This window comes from Misgurnus anguillicaudatus, chromosome 23, assembly GCF_027580225.2.
Source record: "Misgurnus anguillicaudatus chromosome 23, ASM2758022v2, whole genome shotgun sequence".
Taxonomy (NCBI): domain Eukaryota; kingdom Metazoa; phylum Chordata; class Actinopteri; order Cypriniformes; family Cobitidae; genus Misgurnus; species Misgurnus anguillicaudatus.
Genome location: NC_073359.2, coordinates 10,006,530 through 10,018,875, shown reverse-complemented (window position 1 = coordinate 10,018,875; position 12,346 = coordinate 10,006,530). Strand labels below are relative to the sequence as shown.

Here is a 12,346-nt window from a genome sequence, read left to right as displayed (position 1 = left end):
CTCGGGGCGGGCTCGGGCTTCCGCTCCGGCTTTGTGAGGTAAATGAGCAGTCAAGTTCAGTAGCGCAGGACCGCGCTGAAGCCATTTATTTAATAATTTTCCTCATCAAAAACATGTAGCCTAATCTTGGTGAGTAAAGGTTTTTCAATGTATAACTAAATATTAATTGAGTCTTTAATACATAATTTAGACAAAGGATATAGACTAATGTTGGCAGTAATGGAGAGAAGTGCCGACGCAAATCCCACGGAGCCTTTCTCTTAATTTCGTCATTGCCAAATACCCATCTTAATTCAGACTGTATTATCTTAATTTAATTCGTTAAGAAATAATATTTTTTATTGGCCTATTTATAGTGTATTGCATAGGCCTATTTAGAATGAGATGTTACAATGTTACAGATGACTTATTTTATTTCTTTGTTTCAACTTCCAAGTTTGCGTGTAGATTATTAGTCATGAATAAATAATGTTAAAACCTCTGTAAATGACTCATTCTTGACAAAAGCTGTGTGTGTGCGCACATTTAAATAATGTCGGGCTGTAATCGGGTTCGGGCTTTTAAAAAGCTGTCAATCTAAATGTACGTTCGGGTTCGGGCTGCATTCTGTCGGGCTCCGGTCATTTCGGGCCTAACTTTTAAGGCCCGATTACAGCTCTAAGCTGCTGTGGAATTCACTGTGTAATGCTTTTTATTCTACTACATTAACTACACCAAAAGGTAAGATATTAGATTGCGCAAACTACTAGATTCACTGTGTAGAGTTACGCAAAACGCAGCATGTTGAGGACATCTGCTTGTTAAAGGACAAGTTCAGTATTTTACACTTAAAGCCCTGTTTTCAGATTGTTTATGATTAAAAATAGAACGGTTTTGACTTAAATTTTAACATATGGGGATGCCCCCATAATTTTCGGGTGTTTGTTGTTTCACCTCCCACCTCTACAATAGGTGTCTATTTTACTTAAATGAAACAAGTTAATACAACACAATTTTTTATTTTTTTTGTCTCAACCTATTTTTATAATGGTCAATCTGCTTAAATTTAAAAAAATTACATGAACTAAATCATTTTATATTGGGAGCACATTAATGATTTTTGTTGCTATTACTTACTGGGCCGTGAATCGGTATTTCCCAGCATGCTTTGCATGCAACTGCCTTTGGAGAGTATTCTTTTAAATTAAGAGTTATTTTATGCATTTTTAGGTAAAGAGAAAGACTTTTTAGTGTTTAATGTTGGTTTATCTTATTGATTTAGAAGAGTTTGTGTTATATTTTTACGAATTGTTTGGTTACCATCGTGCAGAAGAGTGGCGCTTGTGGTTAAGTTGTGGATGTAGTTCTATTAAAGAGCACTAACATGTGTCTCTTCTCACATGTTCAACCAATGTGTCATTAGCATGCTAACATGTGCTTATGCTAATTAGTATTATATAGAAACTGACAATTGGTTTAACTAGACTTTTTTGCTTGAATGAACTTATTTTGTCTTTGTTGAACAGACCAGAATTAATTGCGTGGAAAAGTTTTCCTTAATTGAATTAAGTTTATTGAACAAGATATTTTTATGAGCAATGAAAATATATTTATTAAGTTGGTGCAACAAAAGATTATTTGTTTAAATTAACTTATTGTATTCTTGTTGTACAAGCCTAAACTAATTTGGTGGAAAAGTTTTCCTTAATTCAATTATGTTGAATGAACAAACAATTTTTTTGAGGTGCACAGGAACAATCCTTCCTAAAATGCATTAAACTTTCGTTTACAAAGACGTGAAACTCAGCGAGTGGTCAGGGGTGTTCACTGATATGCTCACACAAAAATCGCTGCAAAAGATGCTTTCCAACAGGTGTTTTAGCATTCGTTGTAAAATTGTGGACCTATTTTTCCAAACACCTCACACCCGTACATTCTTCCGCTGAGAGTTTGAATAATAGACACTCCAGCCCAGTTGGTGGCGATGATCCACCTTTGCCAATTGCAAGAATACAAACAAAGTTCCCGGCGCGGAGTAATACCGTACCTCACAGCACATCTAATACAAGTCAATGGAGTTGGACAAACACTGCGATAAAACATGTTGGAGTGCGTCTTTTGCAGCGATTTTTGTGTGGGCGTGTCGGTGAGCACCCCTGACCATTCGGTGGGTTTCACGTCTTTGTAAACGAAGGATGGTTTCTGTGCACCTATACAGTCATTGTAGAGGTGGGGGGTCATACAACCAACACCCGAAAATTCTCGGGCCACCATCATATGTCCAAATTTCAGTCAAAACCGTTCTATTTCATCATAAACAATCTGAAAACCGGGCTTTACAGGAGTAGTCTACTCAATTTTAATATTAAAATATGTTATTACCTTAACTAAGAATTGTTGATACATCCCTCTATCATCTGTGTGCATGCACGTAAGCGCTGGAGCGTGCTGCGACGCTTCGATAGCATTTAGCTTAGCCCCATTCATTCAATGGTACCATTTAGAGATAAAGTTAGAAGTGACCAAACACATCAACGTTTTTCCTATTTAAGACGAGTAGTTATACGAGCAAGTTTGGTGGTACAAAATAAAACATAGCGCTTTTCTAAGCGGATTTAAAAGAGGAACTATATTTTATGGCGTAATAGCACTTTTGTGAGTACTTTGACTCACCTGAAAAGTCCGCTCCCCTTCTCACTCTCATAATGGGAGAGGGAGGGTGTTACTGCGCCGAGTCGAAGTACTCCCAAAAGTGCTATTACGCCATAAAATATAGTTCCTCTTTTAAATCCGCTTAGAAAAGCGCTACGTTTTATTTTGTACCACCAAACTTGCTCGTATAACTACTCGTCTTAAATAGGAAAAACGTTGATGTGTTTGGTCACTTCTAACTTTATCTCTAAATGGTACCATTGAATGAATGGGGCTAAGCTAAATGCTATCGAAGCGTCGCAGCACGCTCCAGCGCTTACGTGCATGCACACAGATGATAGAGGGATGTATTAACAATTCTTAGTTAAGGTAATAACATATTTTAATATTGAAAATGAGTAGACTATTCCTTTAAGTGTAAAATACCGAACTTGTCTTTTAACAGCATATTATACATGTAAACAATTGTGAAAGTTTTTATTACAGGAAATATTCAATATGGCCTTGAAGGTAAGTGATTTGCGTGAGTGAATTTGCATAAATGTATAATTTATTGCTTGGTGGTGTGGACGCGAATATATTTAACGTTATAGTTGTAATAGTTTTCGTTATAATGTGAACACTCTTAACACTTTGTGTAAAACCCAAGTCAATCGGAGAACACCCGGCTGTGAACAGAAGCGGTGTCCCAATTCAAAAGCCCCCTTTCCACTGCACACGACAAACGACGGCTGATCAACCGGAAGCCATTCATTTCCTATAGAGAGTTGCAAAGGGTGCCGACCGTCTGCTTGTGTTGTGCGACTACATCGCATGCAATACGCTGACCAGAAGTTATGTATTTTAGTGTATTTGAATCAAAACACTGTGTGAGGAAAAAAATTATCCTTTTTGCTTAACTTTATCAGTAGGCCTAACAATTGAATAATTATTTAAATCTTGTCTTCATATGTTCTCTCCAAAAAATATTGGCAGTTTGTCATATATGTATATCTGGCGGCTTAAGACCGATTGCCTCACAGCAGCAAGACTAAAGGCTAGTATGCCGCCCAATTTGAAGGCTGCTTAAAATGAAGCCTCATAATGCGTCCTTATTTCTCTGTGCTGCTAAGCATACAAGAATGGATCCACCACACCTGTCAGCAGGTGACGCAACTTATGGGTCCTCCAAAGGCCAGACCGTCTCATTTCAGTTCTCTTTGTGGACTTCAGAGGTTGCGACCTTCAAAGACAGTATCACGGTATGATAATCAGCACCATTTCCTTGGACGCACATGTGTTGTAGCGGTTACGCGTCTGGATGGAACTTAAAGGAACACTAAAGAGTTTTTTTAACCTTAAAATAACGTTTCCAAAAAAATTTCAGTGGTTCATCCACTTGAAACAGGGTGAACAGCACTTTCACATTCACTTTGCAGCCCTCTATCGGCCAAAACCGCACTTAAGAAGTTTCCAACCGTCCGGTCGCGGTCCTGTAGTTCGAGTGAAAACTACAAAAACTTGCTTTACGGCAGACCTACAATCCAATCAGAGCCAGCTATGCTGCAGTATTTACGACAGTGGTAATGGACAATTGCGCTTCTAACCTGTAGGGGGAGCAAAGAGCAAAAACTCTTTAGTGTTGCTTTAACTTCCAGTCTCTGTTTGTTTAATGGTCTGGCTAGCGGCTAAACTGAATTCTGGAACAAAAACCTCATCGAAAATAACAAATGTTTTGATGTTTCCTTGAGACGACTGGAAAGGGCTTTTTATAGTACGAGTTTGAGTCCAAACTTTGAAAAAATTAAATAGAAAATAAAGCTGCAAATCTCCCATTTACCAAAATAAGGAAGTTATTTCTCCTTAGATTAGACTAGATCAAACTGTCCTTCCTCTTAAATAGGGTGACCATACGTGCCATTCTTCCCGGACCCGTCCTGGCCAGGATTTCAGGATCTTCTTCCAGAAGTCGTATTTGTCAACCACATACGTCATAGAGGATTATTATTATTACAGAAAAGCAACCGTTGCATTTTAATGAAACTATGATTTTATGTCTTATGTTTTTAACTAAATGGCGTATGCGGCCAACAAATACGACTTCCAGAAGACGCACCGAAATCCTGGCCAGGACGCATCTGAGAAGAATGGGACTTATGGTCACCCTATCTTAAACAGCATAAATGGGAAAGCAAAGCTTACAGGGCCATTTTTGGTTACGCATAGTATTTCCCTACTGCAGATTTTAAAATTTTTCGGTGAAGGATAGAGATAAGAATTTGTAGCCTCTCAATTCACGTGTTTACATGCGTAAACAAACATATACAGTTTTTTGAAATGATGAGCCACACACATGATGGGATAAATATAGCAATGGTAACATTATGGGCACGCGCGTCGAAATTCTTAGACGACTTTCTTAGACTTTTTCAATGCATCTCATGCAATATCCAATCCTCATTGCATGGTTGTAGTATGTTTTCACTAAATAGGACAATAAATATGTCAAGTCCGACCACCCGAAGCGTTTAATATTCAGGATGTGTTTTAGTTCACAGCAAGTTTTAAAAATGTCTGTCACATTCAACCGGTCGGTGTGCTTCCATTAAACTCTGACACTTATGAAAGTTAGATGGACCAAAATATTTATCTTTTATCTTGGTACTGAAACGTGGTAATCTAAATCTGTGGAGGAGATTGTATTTAAATAAATTTTAAATTCTGGGAATAGACTACAGTGAACGTCCTGTCAGTCAAAATTCTACTTTCTATTTCATGAAAATATCTGATAAAATGAGAAAGTTACAAGCAAAAACATGTGAATAAGCAGCATTTTGGATCATACACCTTCCATAGACACCCATATAAAATTTTTCCTAATATTAAAAATGTCATAACTTTCTCAATCCCCAACGGATTTTTACAATCCATGTATCGTTGTAAATGGGAATGTCTGCTCTGTCCAGTCATGTGATAAATTGCAAGCTTTGGGGTTTTTGAAAATGTTGTCATCATACCTACTAAATACATGTTGTGATGAGCTTTGCATGGTGTGACCTCACTGGGCGCCACTGACACGAACATCGCAACGTAAATAATTAATAGCTATTGTGAATTAAGTTCAACTTTATTTGTTACGTAACTGGTACGTCATGTGTTAGCTGGGTAATACACATTACAGAATGTAAATGTAAAACATTTACAATGTTTGGCCTAATCAAACGCAGATTTGTCAAAAACATAACCAAAACATGGCTTTTTTAACGGAAATAAATTATTTTAAACATGTTTGTAGACAGGTGAAAACTAAAGTTGAACTGCTGTCATTGAGTAGTGTCATACACGTGCCAGCGAGTGGGGAGTCAGATTTGGCTCTGACCACTCAGTCAATATTAAAGATATCAAGGTTCACAAAATGTTTTTTTTTTGTGTGTAGAAAACTGCAAATCACAAAAATGACTTTAGCTGGGTTTTATAGACTGGGTCACACATAGTTCTTAAATATTTCATTTTAAAAAAATTATACAAGCCTGGAGCACCAATTATGCCAGCCATAGTAGACTATTTTTGATCCATAGCACAAGTAAAATTACATGATAAATAATGTGGGGATATTTTAGTCTTAGGATTCAGAACAACCCTCCACTGTGCACAAACATGTTATTAGCTTCAAGTTTACATTTTTGTAATGCTTAAAAAAACAGAGTTCAGTTTGGTGGGGCGGGGAAAAAGAGCGGCTTGAATAACACCGGCTTGAATTCAACTCATATCAGTATCTCTGCTGGAAAAGTGAAAAAGGTAATCCCTTTCTTTTCACTTTGCTGTAAGCGACACTGCAACTGTTTAGGTTGACGTGCTGAAAACATAAATAGTTTTACAACTAAATTAAAAACATTATTGACTTTGGCTTTGCAATCATTTTTGTTTAAAAGCTTTTCGTTTCTACAGATTTTTGTTGTTTTTTCTTATTTAAATTATAATGCCTTACATTCTTTGATAACACATATATAATTCTTATCCTAGTATTTTCATAGATTAATACGACATTTTTATTTTATGTGTTTATGTGTTTTTATGTCTTTTTATTGATTACTTGTTTTTAATTTGTCTGGAAAAGTGCTATATAAATAAAAAATTGATTGATTGATTTAGTTCTGTTGGTGTTTATGAATTGCGATAAAAATACTCATTTTGTTAACTACTAAATCATGGACTGTTATAATGTCTTTCAGCTTAAAATGAAATACAGTAAAATATTCTTTCACCTGTTAATGGTAAATTTGATGATCAAGGCAAATGCTGAAGGTAAGCTGGCCTGTACTGTATTGTTATATGAATATGAAGCACTGCCTAAAAAACTGTTTATTTATTATGCTATAGTTTCCAATTCTATTTCACTGTTTATTGTTTACAATACAATATGAGAACGTGAAAGTTTAAAATCACTATGTTAAACAGGAATATACAGCATATTTTTTGGCCATATTGCCCAGCCCTAATATATATATATGTACTGGACCTAGAGACCATCCCTCATTTTTAAAATAAAACAGAATAAAATACAGAAATATATTAATTTTATTTTTACAGAAGTCACCTGTCAGGAGCAGGAACTCAGTAATGTTCAAATTTTAATGGGACGTCCAGGGATCAATCCACCTTATACATCTGGACATGTCTTAGTTTTCAAATGCACTGATGTCAACATGAAGTTGTACGGTCAGCGGGCAATTGAATGCCAGTCAAATGGAAACTGGGACAACCCATATCCAAAATGTCAAGGTAAAGGTGCATGCTGCTATCTTTAAAATGATCAGACTGATGAAAACACACACACACACACACACACATTCTGGTTTCCATGTTTTGAGGGGACATTCCATAGACGTAATGCATTTTATACTGCACAAACTGTATATTCTATTCCCCTTACCTACCCCATTCCCTAACCCCAGCCATCACAGAAACCCATCTACTACTTCACATTTTCAAGAAACATCATTCTGTTTGATTTATAAGCTTGTTTCGTCATGGGGACATCAAAATGTCTCCACAAGGTCACAAAAACACTGGTATTCCTATCTTTGTTGGGACAATTGGTCCCCACAACGTGATAATTACCAGGTACACACACACACACACACAAATGTCCCTTCATCAAATGTCCATTTGCCATGGATGCACTGTATATTCATGGATTTTTTTTATTATTTAATACAAATTTATTTCTATAGCACCGTTTACAATTTTGCATTGTATCAGCTTTACAGTAAATATACACTCTTAAAAATTAATACTATAGAAGAACATTTTCTGTCTAAATGCTTCTTTAAAACACCTTTAACATTTGAAAAACCTTTCACAAACAGATCTTTAAGGTGAAAAAAGTTTTTTTTAGATTATAAAAATGTATAAAAGAATTTTTTCTTTAAAGACCCTTTGACTAAATGGACCAAAAAAGGTTCTATGGCATCGCTGTGAAGAACCTTTTTAAGCACCTTCATTTTTAAAGACACACTATGCAGTTATTTTACCTTAATATAACAGCTTCAAAGTTATTTCGATGGTAAACAAAGTCATAGTAAGGCGAATCATCCTCCTGTTGAAGCTCGGGGAGGACGCCGCTACCAAAACCGCAATGCAAGCTTGAGAGAACCGCCCCTGACAAATTTCGAGAGAATCACGACTTGCTTTACGGCAACGGCGTCACACACGTTAGGCTTGTTCGACTTCGTGTGGCACTGCAAGAACCGACCGCCGGATGACGTCAAAGTACCACGAGAATGATCCGAGACGGCACTTTGACGTCATCCGGCGGTCGGTTCTTGCAGCGCTGCATGAAGTCGATCAAGCCCATAACAACAACTACACGCGCAAATTTGAGACGTGAGGCTGAACGATTTAAAAGTTAAGAAAGCGCGTTCGGAAGCGAGTAGGAAAAGGAAAAGAGAATCTGACTGCGTTTGGAACCGGACATGAGTCCCACTCGGTCAGGTTTTTACTCGTTGGCGTGAGCTAAAAGACAGCACTGGAAGGATGCTGATCTGGCGATCTTGTTGATGGACTAGTAAGTAAATCTCTCATTTGTAAACTTGTTTGCGGTCTATGTTGTATGTTGTTCACTTGCTTGTAGTGTGTCATGCGAAGTTCATGACAACAGTTGTCAATATCTCACATAATTATCAGGACATAAATAAGCCTAGAGGTTGTAAATAGTGTAAACATGCACAATTTGAAAACTATTATGATAAATAGCAATAATCATGTATAGTGACATTATAACGAACAATTTTATGAGATAATGCAACGTACACAATTAACTTTGTCATGGTATTTTGTAATGTTTAATTGTGATTTAGCTGCAATCATGTTAAAACATTATAAGCTAGCAAACACGGTATTTTATTATTATATGCACTTTACACTTGGAATAAACTTCTTATTATCCTATTACCATCATCTGTAGTTTAGTAGACTATGCAGTAGCCTAATATTTGCATGAAATTGTGAAACATTACCTGGTCATTATCTTTGGAGTACTAGAGTGGGAAATTACGACAGTTGCAAGTATTCTCCAGCGACTGTAGGGGTCGCTGTTTGACAAAAACGCCGAATTGCATAGAGCGGCTTTAAGAGACAAAATATCTGGTAATTGATCTGTAAATTTAAAAATGGTGCTTTATCATAATATTACGTAAACACCACAATAACCAAAATGATTTTGTTTATTAGAAACAAAATGTGCTGCAAACCTTACAAACATGATTGTGGAGGGACTCTACAAGCCTGGTGACAACTTAAAAGTGTCATGCATTCAGGGAAAAGGGCTAATTTTAGAAGGAAAAGATGACATCACCTGCCAGAAAGATGGAGAATGGAGCAGCCCATTTCCTAAATGCATAGGTAAGGCAACGCAGGGTGTTTTCAGTGTTTTTCAGTATTTAGTTGATACTTTTCAAAATGATCAGATTTAGAACCAGAAATGGTTTCATCTCTGTATTAAAGGCAGTGGCGGCTGGTGCTAAAAAAAATTGGGGGGGGGGGCAAACACACTCAAAATCAAACTTTTACTGTAGTAATGCAGTACTCTCAATAGCCATTTATCAGGTGATGAGTATCATTAGCATTTAATGCTGAAAATGTTACAGTTGAAATCAAACGCACGAAATAAATGTACTATGAATCTGTAATGAACTAATATCAAGGTAATCATTCACACGCACGCACACACACACACGTACACACACAGAGAGGTTGCGATAGACATTTTCAATCTCCGTCATTTTTTTTGATAAACAGCGTTGTAAAGAGTCATTCACAGTCATTTATTATCCGTCATTTCATGTTTTAATTATTTTCATTTTCGTTCACATGTCCATTTCTAATCATAAACTTACAAGACGAGCATACAAGTCAAATGTGTTTATTCATTTGTTTAGAGAACAGATAAACGGAGACCGTGCATCACTTTACCATCACAAGAAGCAGATGAATTCATGTTTTTTTTTCTCACAGTGACAGCGGAGTCAATAAAAGACGGAGCTTTATGCTGAACAGGCAAATATGAACAAATCAAATAACAAAACACTACTGCGATTAAAATATCAATAAACATGTAAAAATCTGAATTGAACTAAACTCATCTGAAACCATCTTATGTAATAAACGCATGAAGGCAGATTAATGCAGACTCTTGTCATTGGATTTTGTGTCTTTACCTTAGACAGGCGTCTTGTTGCAGCGCTCCTGTAGTGTTTAACTTCAGCAGCCATTCGCAGACCAATCTTTCACACTGTAATTCTGGTAAATTACCATGAATTTACCAGAATGAATTTACCAGTAAATACAAAAATGTGCTGTTCACACACGCAGTGGCGTTCCGTTATTTTACCAGTAAGACATCATTCACACATCAGTATTAAAATACCGGTAAATTCGTTGAGAAAGCGGAAGTACCTGTAGCACGCGGCGAGCTCAGTTATGTATTTGTAAACAATCCACGTCGTTCATAACCACGGTCCGTATTTTGTTGTTTTCACGTCTGTGGTAAACAGTCGCGAAGTTGCTCATGACCAAACAACATTGAATGAGACGACGTCAAACCGAAAATGCGTTTTTAACAACAGTACTGTTTGCACTTTAGGCTTTACAGAGGGCGTGCCAAGGACGTCGGCAATTCGTCAGTAAGCTGTTTTAAACAACTTTGGTGAAGAAATGTGGACGTAAACTTCAGGTGTGCTCAACTTTCAAGCAGCATGTGTGTGGAAACGTCAGTAAACACTGCGGGGGTAAACGCGTCATCTGTATTAAAACGCTATGATTGGCCCGAAGCTGTCAGCACGGTCTGACGTCGTCCGTTCTAAATGCCGGTAATCCTATAATTTTCGTTCACACACAGCGCTTACCGGTAAATTACTGGTAATCTTAAAAACCTGTCTTACTGGTAAATTGGGAGCACTGATTTACCGGAAAGGTTCTGTTCACACATGACATGTAAACGGCAATTTACCAGTAAATTACCAGTAAAGACTGTATGTGTGAAAGAGACAAGTGTATGACATCAAAATATCGCGAGAATGTCTAGAAACCAGGGCGTCATTTGAGCAACACACTGCCACCAACTGGACATACATAGGAATTACATTCTCAAGTTGAGTTTTATGGGCAATCTGCCAAAATGGCGCTCATATTTTTCTTTATCCTGCTTAAATTTTCTCCGTCAAAGACTTTTCGTTTAACGCGACTGAACACACACAAAAAGAGACACTAAAGTTGCCTAATCACAGGCTCGTACGTTTTTTTTTTGTTGCTTTTATAGCAATAGCACAAGCACATTTTCTCCTCACAACAGACTAAGTAACTGTTACATACAGTCCATCAGCTCAATATGCACGGTTCGTGAAGTTTCATTAAAAACAGTTTTCTCGTGGGTGCTTTTTTAAACTTTACAACAACAAAACTAACAACAAAGTTGACCAAGCCACGTAATATACCGGATTATATGAGCAGCACTCGCTCTCATTATGTCCACGCAACACAAGCTCAAACGTGCCACAAAAGTTCATGTCGTGCACGTCTATCACGCATTCAGACTTTAAAACAGCCAACAGGGAAAAAATAAAGCTCAAGAAGACTTACATGATATCCAGCTAGCCAACTCCGTTTGCCATGAGAAGTGGTGGAGAACACAGACTGCCATCATTTGACTCCGTTGGTCGATCTGGTCCAAGCTTCTTAATCCTTTATTTATTCATCAATTAAATACCTTGTATAGGGTGATTTTGTAAGAATAAAAGCATATTTTCCCTCATCTCAAGATATTTCACTTGCTTTCACTGATCTGTACTGTAGCTATCAGTTAACACAGCAATCTCCAACGCGGCTATGAGACTCTTCGAACGATCCAATCACAGGAGGTAAAAAACATTAAAAGCAATATTGATTAGCTTTCAACATAAGTGGGAGTGTTTGGGGCGCACAGTCCTGCGCCCCAGGGCGGATCCGAAACCAGCCACTTAGAACTCAGCCTCAGGTCACATGTTTTTACCCTTTTTCCTGACCTACATAGACACTCATTAGGGGTGCGCCCCAGATACACAAACATGACACACACACAACGAACTCAGTTTTGATTTTTAATTGTTTTAAATAAATTATAACATGACTAACAGTGAAATAGTACAACTAAATGAATTTATTTTGTATTAATTTGCACTATTTAACTTTTTGGTAACAT

General features: G+C 37.2%; 1 protein-coding gene across 1 annotated transcript in view; it reads left to right on the top strand.

The window, feature by feature from the left end:
• Window positions 1–12,346, top strand: part of LOC129453097 (complement component receptor 1-like protein) — a 42,162-nt gene that overhangs the window by 17,525 nt on the left and 12,291 nt on the right. The window contains exons 7-8 of the mRNA XM_073861856.1: window positions 7,201–7,392; window positions 9,343–9,513. Of these exons, the coding sequence (XP_073717957.1) occupies window positions 7,201–7,392; window positions 9,343–9,513 (363 nt within the window). The remainder of the gene's footprint in view (window positions 1–7,200; window positions 7,393–9,342; window positions 9,514–12,346) is intronic.